This window comes from Phaethon aethereus (genome assembly GCF_964289735.1).
Source record: "Phaethon aethereus genome assembly, chromosome: 2".
NCBI classification, from domain to species: domain Eukaryota; kingdom Metazoa; phylum Chordata; class Aves; order Phaethontiformes; family Phaethontidae; genus Phaethon; species Phaethon aethereus.
Window position 1 is genome coordinate 38,852,819 of NC_138582.1, and position 16,763 is coordinate 38,869,581.

At 38.4% G+C, this 16,763-nt stretch overlaps 1 protein-coding gene across 1 annotated transcript in view; it reads right to left on the reverse strand.

Annotated features, from left to right (window-relative positions):
- Positions 1 to 16,763, reverse strand: part of PREX2 (phosphatidylinositol-3,4,5-trisphosphate dependent Rac exchange factor 2) — a gene marked incomplete at its 3' end in the record, with an annotated part of 187,125 nt that overhangs the window by 38,331 nt on the left and 132,031 nt on the right. The window contains exons 31-35 of the mRNA XM_082014802.1: positions 14,417 to 14,458; positions 11,272 to 11,489; positions 8,396 to 8,498; positions 6,026 to 6,169; positions 1,903 to 2,017 (exon numbers count right to left, since the gene is read on the reverse strand). Of these exons, the coding sequence (XP_081870928.1) occupies positions 1,903 to 2,017; positions 6,026 to 6,169; positions 8,396 to 8,498; positions 11,272 to 11,489; positions 14,417 to 14,458 (622 nt within the window). The remainder of the gene's footprint in view (positions 1 to 1,902; positions 2,018 to 6,025; positions 6,170 to 8,395; positions 8,499 to 11,271; positions 11,490 to 14,416; positions 14,459 to 16,763) is intronic.

The following is a 16,763-nucleotide window of genomic DNA, read 5'->3' on the forward strand; positions in this document are numbered from 1 at the left end:
CTGCACAGGGGATTTCTTCCACGTGAAGGGTTTAAGATAGTATTATTATACTTGAGTATGTTTCCACGGAATATTCAATTTCACTTTTTTGTTGTTTAAAGCAATTACCCAAATGTTAATATCTTTTGCTGCTGTAGTTACTTTATTAGATTCTCCTGGCCAAACACCTACACAGGCTAGCAAATGGCAGAACAAGAACGAAGCATCTGCTTTTCTGTTTTTCCTCTTCACATTATGTCCTGAGGTTATTTGTGCCTCATTTAAGAAATGGGTAGAGTTCATCAGAAAGGAAACAAAAAAGCCAATTACTGAATGTTCTCATCAGACATGAGACAGCTGGAAAAAAATCCAAAATTTTCCTATTCTTTGACTGAACAGGCCTATCCATGGTAATTTTTGTTGAATGCTAACTTTTTCATAGTGACTTCTTGCAAAACTAGGCCTTGGAAGTTAGCAACTGATCAGACCTGTGAGTCACAACACCGTAAGAGGAATGTACCTCATTAGAGCCACAGCATGAATGGAGGTCCTAACACATGAAGTAAGCAAGGTCAGGGAACACTAGAGCATAAAGTCAGGAAGAATTTCTTTTAAGGATTTCCAGGGGGGCTTACATTGGGCCTATTCATAGAAAAAACAGCACAAAAAGTCTTGCCTTGTCCAACTGATAGAAATCTCTTTCCAATACTAGCTGACTTCATCTAGGCCAAATACTGGCATGACCAAAGTTTTCTGTAAAACTATTTATCACATAAGCCTTGTCAAATAAATACTCGGAAGGAACTTTTTTTCCCAACTAGGAGGTACTGATACAAGAAGGTGGAAAACAGTCTAAATAAATACATTTGTCATTAACATAGAAGTGCACTGACACAGGTGTCACAAAAAATAGAAATATACAATACTCACTGATTATAAGTGGGTTTAAAATCACTTTTGCTATAGTACTGCTTAGAATAAGACAGAATCTAGAAAGTCCACTGCTTTGACAATACATTAAAGAAATACTTTTGCAAGATCTGTAAAGAAAACCTTCCAAAAACAGGAGTGGGCCAGCAGGTGAAGGAATTGGAAAGAGACCCTCATCTTTTCCCTTCTCCACCGTCCTTAATCTCTTTTTTTTTAATCCTGTTCTCTGTTAAAAGCTGTCTAACAATTCTAGTGAAATGGTAGTGGTTCCATCTCATTCAAGAGTTTTAAAAGTGAATAGATGTGGTTTTACCGCAGTCCTTTTCACTTCTTTCTTTAATTTATGTGCAAATAAGTGTACTAAAACAGCTCATTTTCACAGATACAGCGAGATGCAAGAGTGGTCTAGGTACACATGTTCATTATTTTACTTCATAACTAAAGGATTATTTTGTATACCAGAAATTCTATCTTTATGTGCAACTTCTTAATGAAATATTTACTGAAATACACAGCTGCATAATCTTTACATATACTGGCAAGTAAGCACCCTATAACCCTACCTGAAGCTGATGCAAGTATCCAAATATGTTTATATTCCCATTAGTATGGTGGGGGGTGGGGAGGAAGATGCTCAGCTTTGAGGAAAACTACATTATTTTTTAAGTCCTATTCTGATGAATGAGCTAAATATGGTCGGTGAAATCAGATCATAATGTTTTGCAATTCTGATACTCCATCTGTGATCAAGTAGACATATCCTTTTCTGTATACGTTAGTACAACAACCTGGAGGCAATTACAGCTATAGCCTTCATGGGAGGACAATTTTGTAAAAAGTAACTTAACAGTGCCGAAATCAAAAAAGTCAGAACCATAAATCTCGGATCTTATTCAATCACGCACCAAAAAACAACCACCGTACAACTCACTTCAGTTTAAAGATGTGTCATAGAAACGGAGTTAAAAAGCAGAATGTTGGTTTATTACCCACCGCAGTTTCTGGTTATACTGCTTGACTTTTTCTAGTGAGGCTGCATTAATCTGAGCTTGAAATTCTTCTACTGAGACACTGTCTCTGTAATAATATCCTTCCATGCTCTCCAATGCTGTGAAAAGAGAAAGGAGAATGGAGAAGAGAAAAATCGGTATTAAATATTTACTACTAGCCTTCTTTGTAGCTTTGTTCACAAATTAGTGAATTACTTTTTAACCTTGAGGCTGTGACCCCACTGTGGATTGCTGAGCTGTTTCCGTATGTCATCAAATTCATACGGATCTCTCTTTAAGATTTTATTTACAAGAAAAATTGTATTTCTTGCCCTGTGGAAAACATGAGTTTGGGTTCCATTGCTCTAATTAAAGTACTCCTGCCCTGTGAACGTAAATGTGGGTTTTAGTTACGATATAACCTAGAAGAAAACAGAAGGATGAGCTGGGTTAGAGGAAAGAAAAGATTAATGTACCAGTTACTTTCACCAGCTACTTTAACAAGTTCTTACAAAGCCTGATTTTGTGAGACATGGAGCACTTGAACCTCTAATTATTTGCACTGATAATTTGAATGCCTTCTTCTGGATCAAGTAAAGCAAACTTCTCTGGATCTCTGAAAATGCTTTATAAGCTCCTTTTAAGGGATCGGGTAAGTTTCTAAAGTCAAATAATTGACTATGTCCACCTTTGTTGTATTCACTTCACCAAAGGAAGGATGAATATTGCTACAAGAACTCAGGAACTAAATAAAGACTTCCATTAGAGGAAGGATCGTATGTCCTTCTCATATGATCATTGCACAGAAGTTAAAAGGAGGAAAAAACGAATGCACTACCATTCCATTTTGGGATGCTCTTCCTAGCAATAGTTTTCAGAAAAAGAAAGAACAACATTACCCCAGCCCCTTTAATTTAGACACTCAGGGGAGTTTAACCTTTTCTCTGGCCAAGTCAAATCAAGTGTTTGAAAGGGTCTCAAGAAAATTCAGACTGGAAAAATCAAGATCTTCACATTAAGAGGTTAACCTTATTACAAGATAAAACACAGGCTCTTGGTGAAATAGGTCTTCTGGGGAGAAGCATTAAAGATTTTACAATTAGGAATATTGCCACTTTAATAATCCATCCACGTTCTAAGAATTCATCACCATATCAGAAAATGCAAGCAATAAGCAGAGTTCTGATGGAAACATGGTGCTGTCTTACAGCTTTAGGTGCACACAGAATATTAATTCTGCTTGTACTGCTTAATATGACCAGTTAATACATAATTCATTCATAGTGAAAGAACATGCAAACTGCACTCCTCTTCTGTGCTTTCAGAGTTTGTAGTTCTACTTCTGTGCAAAAAATACTAAATTTCAACAGTCAGACTTGCTCCTTAACTTCCTTGGTGCTAAGTCACACCAGACAGCCCACACAAATATCTCTGCTGAACTCCATTTATAATGGCATGTTAGTGCAAACAGAGTTGTTAATCCGTACTGCTTATTTTACTGGCATAAAGTTGGTTTTATCCAATTAGATTACCCAACCGGGAAACTGTCATCTGTCGGGACTGGCTGTAGCACACAGTTCTGCCTCTGTAGGCACTGTGGGGACCCTGCTCACGGGTGCTGGCAGGGAATCCCAGTGTGTGTTTTGGCTCTCCCCTTTTTGTAAGGGTTTAACATTTTTCTATCTAATATATTAGAAAGCTCTTTTGTAAGGAAGCTTTCCTTACAAACATGTCTTCTGTTGTATTCTTGAATCCAAGTTAGGATATTATGGTCTGAATGCACAGACAACTGAATGGGAAAAAAGCCTGGAAGGATGGGTAGGCTGAAAGGGTAGTGGCTAATGGGACATGGTCTACCTAGGGGCCCATTACAAGCAAAATACCACAGGGATCTATACTATTCAATATCTTTATCATGACCTGGAGAAGGTAAGTCAAGATTGCAGCTAATACCAAAGTGGGAGAAGCAGTGGATACACTCAAGTGCAGGGCCACCTAGAGAGGGACCTACACAGGCTGGAGGAATTGGCCAGCAGGAACCTTGTGAACATGAACAAAGACAAATTTCAAGTCCTGCATCTGGGAAGGCAGAACCTAAAAAGCAGCTCTGCTGAGAAGGACCTTGGCATCGTGTTAGACAGCAAGCTGAACATGAGCCTGCAGTTTTTTCTGGCAACCAAGAAGGCCAAGGGCATCCTAAACTGTATTAATATAAGCATGGCCAGTAGACTAAAAAGAAGTGCTTGTCCTCACTTTACTCAAAACTCATTAGATAGCCATCTTGAATACTGTGTCTAGTTTTGGGCCTCACAATACACGAAAGCGGTTGATCAACTGGAAAGAGTTGAGTAGAGGGCCACCAAGATGGTTATGGGGTGGAGCACACGCTCTGTGAGGAGAGGCTGAGGGACCTGAGCTTGTTCAGCTGGTACAAGCAATGGTTTTGGGAGCGACCTACTAGCCAGGTGCCATTAGTCAATGAGATCAATGAGAAGACAGAGCCAGGGTCTTCACAACGGTGCAATGCTGGCAGGACAAGAGGCAATGGACAGAAATTGAAATAAGAGATGCTTCAACTCAATAGAAGGAAAGCACTTTTTCACCTCGAGTAGAGGAATAGGTTACCCAAGAGGTTGTGCAGTTTCTGTCCTTGGGTATTTTCAAGATCCTACCTGATAAACACCCAAGCAACCTGGACTGATGTCACAGCTGATGCTGCTATGAGCAGGCGGTTGGTCTAGAGACCTCCTGAGGTCCCCTCCAGTCTGAATTATTCTAGGATTCTATGAAAAACTAAAAAATTTAAAAACCCTACATAACTAAGAAACTAAGTGGCAATTTTAAATAAATTTAATTTTATTTTTAAATAAAGTGTCTTTTAATTAAGCTTATTTACTGCTGAGATCTCAATTCCAACATAGGAAATAGAGAAATCTGAATGCTGAGAGCACTATCTCAACATTCTCAGACACCAATCCTGCAAATCAGAATCCTTTTGAATGTATACACTTGCTAAAAAAAATTCAGTAGCACACTTAATCCCTTCCCAAATCTAAAAAAATTAGTGTTTCCAGGATTTCATCTGAACCAAGGTATTTTCTGTTCTCTTTCATATGCCTTTTTGTCTGCTCTACTGAAATATGACTCCTGCTCAGTGTTCTCATTTTCCCCCTATGACTGAAATCAATCTGTTCAAAAGAAATCCACTGAAGTCTGTCTTTATTAGTTTGTTTAAAAATCAGACTTCAGGGATCTTATTTTTTAAAAATTGTGTGGTTTAAGTTTACAGTAAGTTTGGCTATTTCTTGATGTCTCTTACTGTTTGCTATTTACTTTTACATCCTCCTCATCTATCAGAGACCAAAACCTCCTCGAAATCTTCATTTGTATACTTGACTTCTGCCTATTCCACATAGACCCTGGAAGCCTTTCGCAAGGTACAGAGTACTTTCAGCTCCCTCTGAGATCAAAGGCAGCTCAAGGCAATCAGCACCTTGCACTCACCATTTCAGTGAATCAAACTCCATGCTCCTGATGACTGTAATGACACTGCAGCTAATGCAGGCTGCCTGCAATTTATGAACAGTCTGAGCATCAGCACCACCATTCATCACTTCGGTAATGTTTGCAGTGTCGTAACTAAAAAAGCCTGAAAACGTTATTTAAGTCTTCATAACGTTTTGAAGAGACAGAATTCTCAGGGGATAACGATTTAGTCCTTAATTTTGAAGTAACAGGAAAAAGATTACAATAGCATTTGGAATGCAAAACACTTTCAAAAGCAAGTTTCATAATCTGACTATTGTCCACTAATGTCTACAAAGAACAGAACAATATTGATGAAAGAGGATTGATTCTTTGCATTGGAATCATATAACAGGTATAAACTTAGAAATGTATACCCATGCCTCTATTCTTTTAATCACAAATCTCAGCATTTCTTAAATTCGTATTTTAATTCAAAGTTCTCAGTAAATTCCCACATTAAAAAACATTTTAAAATATAAGCATTGTGGCCTTATAGTTACAAAGGATTTAAATCAGAGTGAAGAAGTACGGTTTTAGAGAGAGTTACATATTATGTGAAAGAATTGGGGTGGAGGGGTGGAAATGAAAACTCAAGTTACCTTGTGAAAAAAGTACTGGGTGGATTTTAAATCCCCCTCCATTCTTCAGCCTCTGAGGAAGCTGTTCAAAATGGTAACTATCAAGGTAGAAGTAAACCTTCAGGGTCTGCCGGCTTCCTTCTGCTTGGTATGTGATTGGTACATCTAAGAATACAGTCAGTGTTACTATTTCATGAAAAGCAATGAGACATCCTTTTCCAGAAACTGCTGCACCCAAAATTCACACAGTTAGATAGAAATCACTGCAGGCACAAAACTAGTCTGTCCAGTATTTTACATTATACTCAGTGTTGGCTGTGGTCACTTTTGACTTATCTATTATCAGGAAGTAGGTAAACAGAAAAGCAGTGACCGTCGTCTTTGCCAGCCTGTCAATGACAGCAAAAATACTAAGCAAATAATGTAGTTGGCAACATCCTACTTGTATTCCCTGTAAAACTGAAGAAACAATTACGTACAGCACAGTTTGAAATCACTGGAAGGGTACCTTTAGACATATTTCACATGCCTTTCTCAGGTGCATGATGTATAAGGTCAGTGTGATATAGAGAGTCAGAGTCTCCTCAGATTTGTGTGGGATAGAACACAGGTAAAAATATACACTAGCTACCAGCATATTCATTAAAGGATTATTAAAAATCAGGATTCAACTCAGAAAACAAATGTATTATGGTAGAATATAAAAAACTGTAAGTGCACATATGATTACACTTTGACAAGATAAACGTCATAATACATCAACTGGTGTAGAGTTCAGGGCAACCAGCAGTATCATTTTGCAGTTACACTGATTCCTCAAAATACATTGTGTGTATTATGCCAGGTGATTAACATGTAATGACCATTAGCAAAAGCTGATGAAAATTTTCCATTTAGCCAAATCTCTCAGAGGAAGTCAGTTTAATTCAAGCTTTTTATGTATTTCATGTTTAAGTATCATTTCCATTCATAAGTCTCCGAGTTGAAAGCAGTAACAGTAAAATCTAGTGATTTGCATTAATAATATTATTATGTAGTTTTTACACTGTGTGCATAAATTATTTTGTACCTAAATGGAAAAGATTTCAAAGGAATATTTTTCACTGCTTTTGGTAATAAGAAAGACTTTTTTCTTTTATTAATTATACATAATGATAAATAAAAAACCCAAATCTGCCAGTTCCTTGTCTTCTGTAAGCACAGTCAGGATGACTGTGGTGGCAGCACTTAAACCAAAAGGAAATAGAGTTTATTGCAATCCTAGAACACATGGACCTTCCGTTTATCTCTGTTTTAGCACAGACACTTCAGTTGGAAGATAGAGCAATATGAACAGTTCATGACATGAGCATAGGGTCAATTCCCCATCAGGAGGCCCTCCTGTAACTCTGGTTCCATGTTGTTACCTGGCTTGGCAGGGCTCCTTTGTAAAATAAACATTCCAAACAGGGTCCGTCCTTGAACTATACAGAAATAAAAATGGTCTTATATAGACTAGTTCCTACCTGACTACCAGCCCTGCGCTACTGAATTCTTCAGAGTACAGGCTCACTAGTAGTTTTGTGGAGGAGCTTTGTGTCTTCTGGTTTTGGTTATTGCAGAAGTTCTCTCATGTGTGGTCCCAATCCAGCAAGGGAATTGTTTTAGAAAAGCTTGATGTGAAGCAGACATGCTTTCCTCCCTTCCCAGGGGAATTACGAGACTTAGGAAAAAATGAGGCCTTTTTGCTCACTACACAAAGTTCACCGCAGGAAAGCCTCGACTCTCTGAAAACATATTAAAAAAGGAGTGGCTGCAAATGAGTGAAGGGCACAAACAACAGACTGTGAAGACAGTCCCTTCCTGCGAGTTGGGTAAGTATTGGGAGGTCAGGACTCTGATCGTCTGCACCAGCGGGTCTCAGAGGACGTTTCTTGCACAATCTAAAGCTATCCCAATACTGTTTGTTGTCTCCTTTCAAGGAAAAATTCCAAGACCTACTTGGTCTTTCAGTCAATAAAATGAAATGTTTTTTATGCTCCTCCACCTCATCTCATTTGCATTTCTCTGTTTAGACCTTCAAGCTTATTTTACACACGACTCTTCAATAACAACTAGATCTTCGTGGGACCTCCCTGATGCAGTCACATACTCCCAATGGAAAATGCAGTTAAGCAAACAGTTTTGCCCCCAAGGTTACTGCCATTGCCAGATAATGATTCTGCATTGTCACTGATGTTAGATGTACTTCAGGAAATCTAGGAATATTAGGAGAGCTACGGATCTACTAATTCTCCATAATCCCAAGTTATATAATATTCCCCATGGGAGGTAATGTTCTAGGAGAGAAAAATGTTACAAATACAGAAAATGTTTCTGAACAGTAAAGCCCAGATATTAATTATTACTCACTCGCAACTAGTGGTTCTGTCTCTGATTGTCTGAAATAAAAAGTAACTTTTTCCAAGTCAAACAGCGCAACCAATGTATCTTCTAGCATGGCTTGTTCATCAGCCTAAAAAAGGCAAAAGAAAAACTGAAATGGTCATTTCAGCCAGATGTTTTCCCTACCAGAAATAATCCAAGAGCGGGACATAAAAATAACTACAGAATGTTGCACAACATTTCACTGATGCAGCGTATAACTTAATTAACTCCTAGATAATGTAAATATCTCTGTTGCTATTGGCCTTTTCCCTTTTATTACCAGTCCAAGATTATTAAAATGAAGGATATCATTTCACATAGTAAATTAATAGGTAATTTACAGCTACCATTACTTCTCATGGCTCTTAATCAAACAATACTGTAATTATTCTGTATGTAAGATACCAGAGTTCAACAGCTTGTCTTGACACCAGGTATAGCTTGTAAATTAAGAGAACGGAAATGTGAAAAACAGATTCTTCTTTTTAGCAACTTTCTTTAAAAAATGCTTAACTTTAGCATTTCTTTCATTTATAAACAACAGATGAGAGTTCATCGTGTCCACACTAAGCAGCAATAATTGAACCAGTAGGTCAGAGCAAGTACAGCTCAGTGTGATTTGCACCTTCGCCTACAAACCTCTAGATGCAAATCAAATATGTAGATATGCCAATATTCTGATTTGCACCTATGGTTCACTCTGTGTACTCCTCATCTAAAGAGATAGCTAAAGAGATCCAGACTAATTTACCAAAAACGCTTGATGAAGTAAATTACTAACTTCTCAGGACACTTTACTGAACCCTCAAAAAGGAAAAAAGTAATCTACAAGTATGATTACCTTGAGTTAAATATGCAGAGCAATTATAGCAGAAATCAATAATCACTTAAAGTAATTCTATTCTTTATACAGCCTTCCCCTAGCACCTTAAGTTAGCAAGAGCCAAATGGAAATCTGAGGCATGCATTTTTCCTCCTCTAAGAACTGAAACAGTAGGAAGGCAAAGAATAATAAACTACCTGCCTATAAAATGAGAAAATAACTATAGGTAACTGAATTATAGAAAGGAAAAAAAATTATAGGGGGAAAAAAAAAAAACAACCCATGATTTTCTCTGATCTATATAGCAAAATAGCTTTCCCTCTTGTATTTATGAAACAGCAAAGCTCCTAAAAATATTTTGTCTTCTGGTTCAATTTATGAAGTCTCTATGGACAGCGCAGTTTTATCAGCAGAATAGTCTGAAAACCATTCGGTGACATGGGAAATCTTTGCACAGCTGCTCATTCTTTACTGAACTCTGGCCATAATGAGTGTAATTTCCTTCAAATACCCTTGTTTAAAATAACATGGATCATTTGTAAGCAAAATAGTGCGAGAAGGTATTGAAAAAGTTGCATTTAAATACTTTTGCCTTGGTTAACAAGTTGGACAGAAGAGACTAAATTTAACTTTATTTTCAACTCGACAATGCGTACTGCTGGTATCTGATTATGCGAAAATAGCTAAGTAACATGCATTTTCACTACAAAGAAAATCTCTACAATCTTGAAAGAAAAAACAGAAGAATTCTGCACTGTAAAGGCAACAGTTATTTTGTGATAACATTACAACTAAGTACATGAAAAAACATAAGACAGGCACCAATTGAATTTACTCTTGAACTCTGAGGACTGCAGCACCAGGACATGTTGGTGCCGCGCGGTGCTAAAAAGCATCCAAGACTCAAGACACAAGCCCGAGCTTCCCTGACTGTGCGTTCTTCACATACTCCTCACGCGGATGAAGAGCCCTCCCGTTCCTCTCAGGACCGACTTGATCTGTTTTTAAGCTGCACACCTCGTCCTGACGTATCCTGTCCCACACAAGCCCATGCAGGTACCTCAACTACCTGTGAGGTAGCTGCTCACACTAGCTCAAGTCAATGCTCTCCAACCATACCATAAAGACTAATACTTTATGATTGCGATTTAGAAATACCTCTATTTTTATTGATCTCTTCTGCTTCTAAGTTTATCAGGTCAACTTGTCAGCAATTTGCTGCCGACATAGACAAAGGCAAGGGAAGAAGACCTTTGATACACAGTCTGTTATTTACATGGACTTTTATACAGTAAAAAAAAAGTACCACACCAGTTATTTTCAGTGAGCAGCTCCAGAGGTTGAGAAGACTGCCATGGAGCAGACCGTACAGATGGCTTCACAGCTCCTCAGGTAAGCAGGAACCAGTCTAGTGTGAGAAGCAGCTTAAAAAGCTGAGGAAGCACTTTGGATAACTGGGGATTAGGGGACTGCAAAACCATGTCCCCTTTTTAATTGTTTCTTAAGCCATAGCTTTGCTAAGCCTTGTGAAGAAATAGCAGAATTTCCAATTCCCCTGACAGGCTACGAGGATTTGCCCTATGACAGGAGCAAAACAGACTAGCATGTCTAGTCCTTCAACTATGACAGACATTGTTTTTTGGGGAATGGAGTGCTGAAATTACCCACATCAGGTATTTTTTTTATCTTGCATTGCTGTTTATTGCAAACTGAAGTTCTGGTTACCACCAAATAGTACATTCACTCCTAGGGAACAGCTATGATAGCAGTGGGGAGTCAAGGGTAAACTCACTATCTGCTAACTCAAAACAAACATAATACTGCCTTTGTGGAAAACATATTTCCCATACCACAAACAAGCATTTCCCGTATCTGTAATTATCTACATCACAAATTTTCCAAATAGCAGCTAATTAAGTAATAAGCTAAGCACAAAGGACACAGAAAATGACATTTATAACTAAGACTGTTTAATTGTGCCCCCAGTTCAGGGAACAAACACGGGCTGTGACCAAGCATGCCACATGAGGAGTCTTACCAGGTTAGGCGAGAGCAGGGACTGGAAATGAAGGAGAAGACCCGCACTGGCTATCTGTTCCAGCCACCTTCTGCTGGACTCCAGTGTCTCCATTTCATATTCTTTGTTGTTGTCAAACATCTGATTTAAGGCCACCATTAGTTGCTCTGAAAAAGCACAGACTGTGGCCACTAGGCTCTGACAGAAGACCATGTCTCGCCTCAGTTGTATCTCGCTATCTGTGACAGGTGAAAGCCAAAAGAAGAAAAGCAAAAATGGAAGGGGACATTAAATAACAGCAAAGGAACCAGGCTGGATTTTTTTTCTTTGTCTAAAAATCAAGTCATTTTAATGTAAAGTAAATTGGAAGTTTACAACCTAATGTTATCCCCAGTAAATAGCACTCCATGACCAAAACTGCCTTTTTCCACATTAAAAGATTATTGTATAATTCTAAAATGATATAGAAATGTATTTAAAATCTGGAATTTAAAGTAGTTCTTAATAAACAGCTTATGTTTATCTTTTTTAAATTTTTAAATGCACATGTCATCAATTCTATGTATTTTGATGTTACAAGGTGACGTACGTGAGTCAGACCTCTTTGCTGCAATGTGAGAACCAGCTGGGCACAAAAACATTTACTTTCCACAGGAAAGCAAGGACAGCCAGAAGCTCTCAATATGACTGCATCATCTGGTCAACTGCACAGCTATCAGCTGGGTAAGGCTGACAAAGACTTCCTGCTGCAAAGTGCAGACAGGGTATATAGGAATGTTGCCACCAGAACACAATCTATCCAAATACAGTGTATATATATATATATATATATATGAATATGAAATGTATGAAAAAAGCACAGAGCAGCATCACATCTCCAGGAAGCAGCAGGAGATTTATGGTGTCAGGAAAGTTCAGGACAGGTCTCTAGGTAGAAGTCTATGGAACCATTAGCAGCTGATTTAAAAGGGCAGATTTAGACTAGATAGAAGGAAGAAATTTTTGACAATGATGGTGGTGAAACACTGGCAGAGGTTGCCCAGAGAGGTGGTAGATGCCCCATCCCTGGAAACATTCAAGGTCAGGCTGGACGGGGCTCTGAGCAACCTGATCTAGTTGAAGATGTCCCTGCTCATTGCAGGGGGGTTGGACTAGATGACTTTTAAAGGTCCCTTCCAACCCAAACTATTCTATGATTCAAATTAGGGACTAGCTAACCTACCAATCCATTCTGGAGGGCACAGGCATTAGATTGTGAAGAGAGTTAGAAAGGCAAATATGTTCTCAGTAAAGCACAAAATTGTGGTGATAAATATTCAGTGCTTCCTTCTTCTCCTCTTTTCTGAAAGTCTTCCAAGTATTTTTATCATTATAAGCTGTCAGGCAAACATCAATCACAAATGGTACAGGTAGACTTAATCTTTGTCAGAGCAAGAGAAGAAGATTAGGTGATATCAAGGTCTTTCCAAAGCCTAAAATCTTTGTCCTCACTTTTAGATTCCTCTGCCTCTAAGAGGCTTTGATCCTTTTCCACGTTCTCTATGGACCTGGCAAGATTTTAGATGACTGAATAAGTCAGCAGAAGTAATTCTGTACTCACAAAATTAATACTGATTTTAAAAATGTGCTTTTCTTGGACTCCAAATATTTCTCAAAATAACTCCATTCTGTCTGTTTTCCTTCTGGGATCTTCTTCAATCTTTTCCTTGACTATTGATAATAGTAACGATTCTTTTACTTATCATTTTGATTCCATTTGCCAGACTCTCAGGACCTCAGGAATGTTTTCCACAAATGGTCTAATCACTACTGCTTCTGCACTGCGACTCATTGCTTTTTGTTTTGATCATTATAATTATCCTCTCTCTCTCTCTCTCCAATCTCTCAAGCTGTACAGAATCCAGCACAGATAGAAATTTCATCTTTAAAATCTCCACCCATCTCCAGCTTCAAAAATTCCACTGGCTTCTCCATGGTCAAAAACTTTTCAATGTCACAGCAGCACTCAGGGATTTGAGCCCAACACACATCCTCTCTCCTTGCTTTGCTCAATTTTATCTCTGTTTGTCTAACAGCAGCTGACTTTCAGTGCCCTCCTCTGTACTGCCTTCTTCTGAAGCAGCCCTCTTGTGTCTCCAACACCTTGTTTCCAAATTTCATTTAATACTACTTGAACATCAGATAACGACATACAAGAGCACTTTGGGCTCTTTTTACAAAAAGGTTTTTATACAAAATAAACTAAAGAATTTCTGGACTTATGAAACCATGTACATAGGGAAAACTGATTTAAAAAAATAAAGTCTGGGGTATTTTCTCAAGTCACTTCTTATTTTAAAACACCTGAGGAATTCCTAAAAGCTTTTACAATATTTGGAAGAAATCTGACAACAAAGAAAAGTTATATTCCCCTTTATAAAACTGCTGTTCCGTGTCATAACAAAATCAGGAACTAATAATGCATTCTTATAGTGCTGCAAGATGGTTAAAATAATGAGTTTTCACAGTCAAATGTGACTGCTTACTTGAACATTTATGCACCTACAAACTGTAGAAATTTTCTGCTATAAGTATTACATTCTAAACACTGACTTCCTGACCTTCATTTTGCAGACACACATGCCTATTCTGTGTATTTGAAGCTGTATGCTGTATGGAGTGATGGTAGAATAACCCACAGAATAATCAGACCCCTTCCAGTACCAGTTAAGTTCCAGGAGGGACTTAAACAAGGTATTCTCTAAAAAAAGATAAAAGGGTAGTTATGGGTTACAGTGTAAGGTAAGTCTGGAAATAGATGGGAATCCAGAGAAAAGAAAAAACACAGCAAATAGGAAAAAGCCGAAAAGAAGAAAGACAGCAGAAGTACTGTGCATAAGCTCAGTGATTTAATAGTTACTTCATCTGCCAAGATCCAAAGTAAATGGCCAGAAAAGGCATTTTGCATTAAAAAAAAAATGTGCAATGTTTGCTAGAAAATGTCTTTGGAATTGTGGTGTTCTTCAGGAATCCTCACTGTAAACACAGGGGTAAAGTTGTTGATTATCAGGTTATCGTATCTGAGATTCTTCCCCTTTCTCTAAACACAGTATTCTGTCCAAAAGCAAAAAAAAAATCTCAAACCACCCACGTTCACTTCCCCCACTTCCAAAACAAGCAAAATTACCTGTATACTCAAGAAGTGCCAAGAGTATTCGTGCCTTCACCTCTTAAAGAAAAAAGAATATATATTGAGGTCATGGTTAAAAGTGTTTTCACCAACATTATAACGCATTTGCTGTTTCTCATTTTATACCAGCTTGACTCCAACTTGTTGTGTAAGCAATCCTGATTTATACCTACAAAACAGTAATGAGTCTCAAATTCACTTAATTTTACATATGACTTGATAAAATTGATAATATCAAAAGCACCAACACTGAGAAAGACAAATGAAGAGGCAATTCTATCTCAGAGTACATGTGTAGCAGCTGGCCAGTGCAAGACCACATATGAAAAATTCCAGTCTTAAAACTTTGAAAAACGAGACCAGTTTTCACCAATTCCCACACTACCCCAATTCTTTCTTTTTTCTTTTTCCTCTCTCGTTCCATACTTAAAATTATCCTCATTTTAATGTATACCAAAGCATCCGGGAAGAACACATCAGCATTTTCACTTCATTCTCAGCCATCAGGATTTTATTTTGCTTCAAACATTTCCTTTCACTTAACAAGCTATGAAGTAAAAAAGTACAGATTAAAAAAAAAGTCTTAATGTACACTGACAAAACTTTGATTTTATATCTCTCTACGCTTTTTTTTTTGTTTCTTTTTTTTTTTGGAGGGAGGGTGCTTCTCAAGGTTTGCAGACTGAAGGAAATGATTCTTCCCCTCCACCATGTACCAGAGCACAAATTTGAATGTGTTAACCACCACTGCAAGGAACAGGCAGATGAAAAAGCTACCATAGCCTTAGAGAGAGTTAAACTTCCAGCACACCAGTTGTCCTACAGTAACTGCCCGTAGGAGCACACCACTATTTCACATGCTTTCGCAGCTTTCCAAACTTTCTTTCATACACACAATTTTCTATGCAGTCCTATTCCAAGCCCTGCTCAGTGGACCAGCAGAGCTGCTATGGGGTATATGGACAATAAGATAATTAGGGAATATGTTGCCTCCTACTAAAACTAACCTGACAGGTTTGAAATTGAATCGTTTGAAATTTGAATATAACTCAGATGACAGAACTGACATTGGGGTTGACTATATCAACAGCACAGTCTGGATTCTGCATGTACTTGAACAGATCTAGAATCTTCCCCAAGGGTGACTATGCTTAAAAAGAAGAAAACCTTTTGTCCTGGTTTCAGCCAGTAGAGTTAATTTTCTTCACAGAAGCTAGCGTGAGGCTATGTTTTGGATTTGGGATGAGAAAATGTTGATAAGGTGCTGATGTTTTGAGTTGTTGCTAAGTACTCAAGGACAGTCCAGCTTCTCATGCTGGCCTGCAGCGAGCAGGCTGGGGGTGCACGGGAAGCTGGGAGGGGACACAGCCGGGACAGCTGACCCAGGCTGGCCAAAGAGATATTCCATACCATATAACGTCATGCTCGGTATATAAAGCTGGGACAAAGAAGAAGGAAGGGGTGGAGGGACGTTCGGAGTTATGGCGTCTGTCTTCCCAAGAAACCATTACGCGTGACGGAGCCCTGCTTCCCTGGAGATGGCTGAACACCTGCCTGCCCATGGGGAGTGGTGAACGGATTCCTTGTTTTGCTTTGCTTGCGTGCGCAGCTTTTGCTTTACTTATTAAACTGTCTTTATCTCAAACCATGAGTTTCCTCACTTTTACTCTTCCGATTCTCTCCCCCGTGCCACCGTGGGGGAGTGAGCGAGCGGCTGCGTGGTGCGTAGTTGCTGGCTGGGGCTAAACCACGACACCTTTCAAGCCTGATCTTCGTCTGTGCTGTACACACACTGTGAAAAGAACTGGCAGAGCCTACCCTTCTGAAACGCATGCCCACCATATCTCAAATACAAGCATCACAACACTGGTTATTCTCAAAAATTGCCTGGTGATAGGTCTTTGCCTTAGCCATCTGTCTTTTTTAAAAAAAGTTACAGAGATTAATAACTTGGCATCTTGAAGTCTGAACATAGCATAGTAACTGAAAATACGATATAGGGAAATATAGTTTTTATCTGAAGAATTTAGATACCTTGAGGCTATTACTTGCAGCTTGTTTTATATGAGATTTGTCGGATCTTTGAATTCAAAAACATTTGAGGTATCTGTAAGTAATGATTTCATGCTCATGGGAAAATTACAGGACACTGCAACTCTCCTTTATCATTGCTATATGTCTTCTCCATTTCAAAATATACCCACAGGCAAGAAAGTATTTTTAGGTTATTTGTATAAGTAGAGACTTACCTGAGGTTAGAAGTGAACCTTGAATGTCACCCATTTGCTTTTCAAAAAACTCTAAATGCTGTGGAAGTTTTCACCCCTTCTTACTACATGGCATA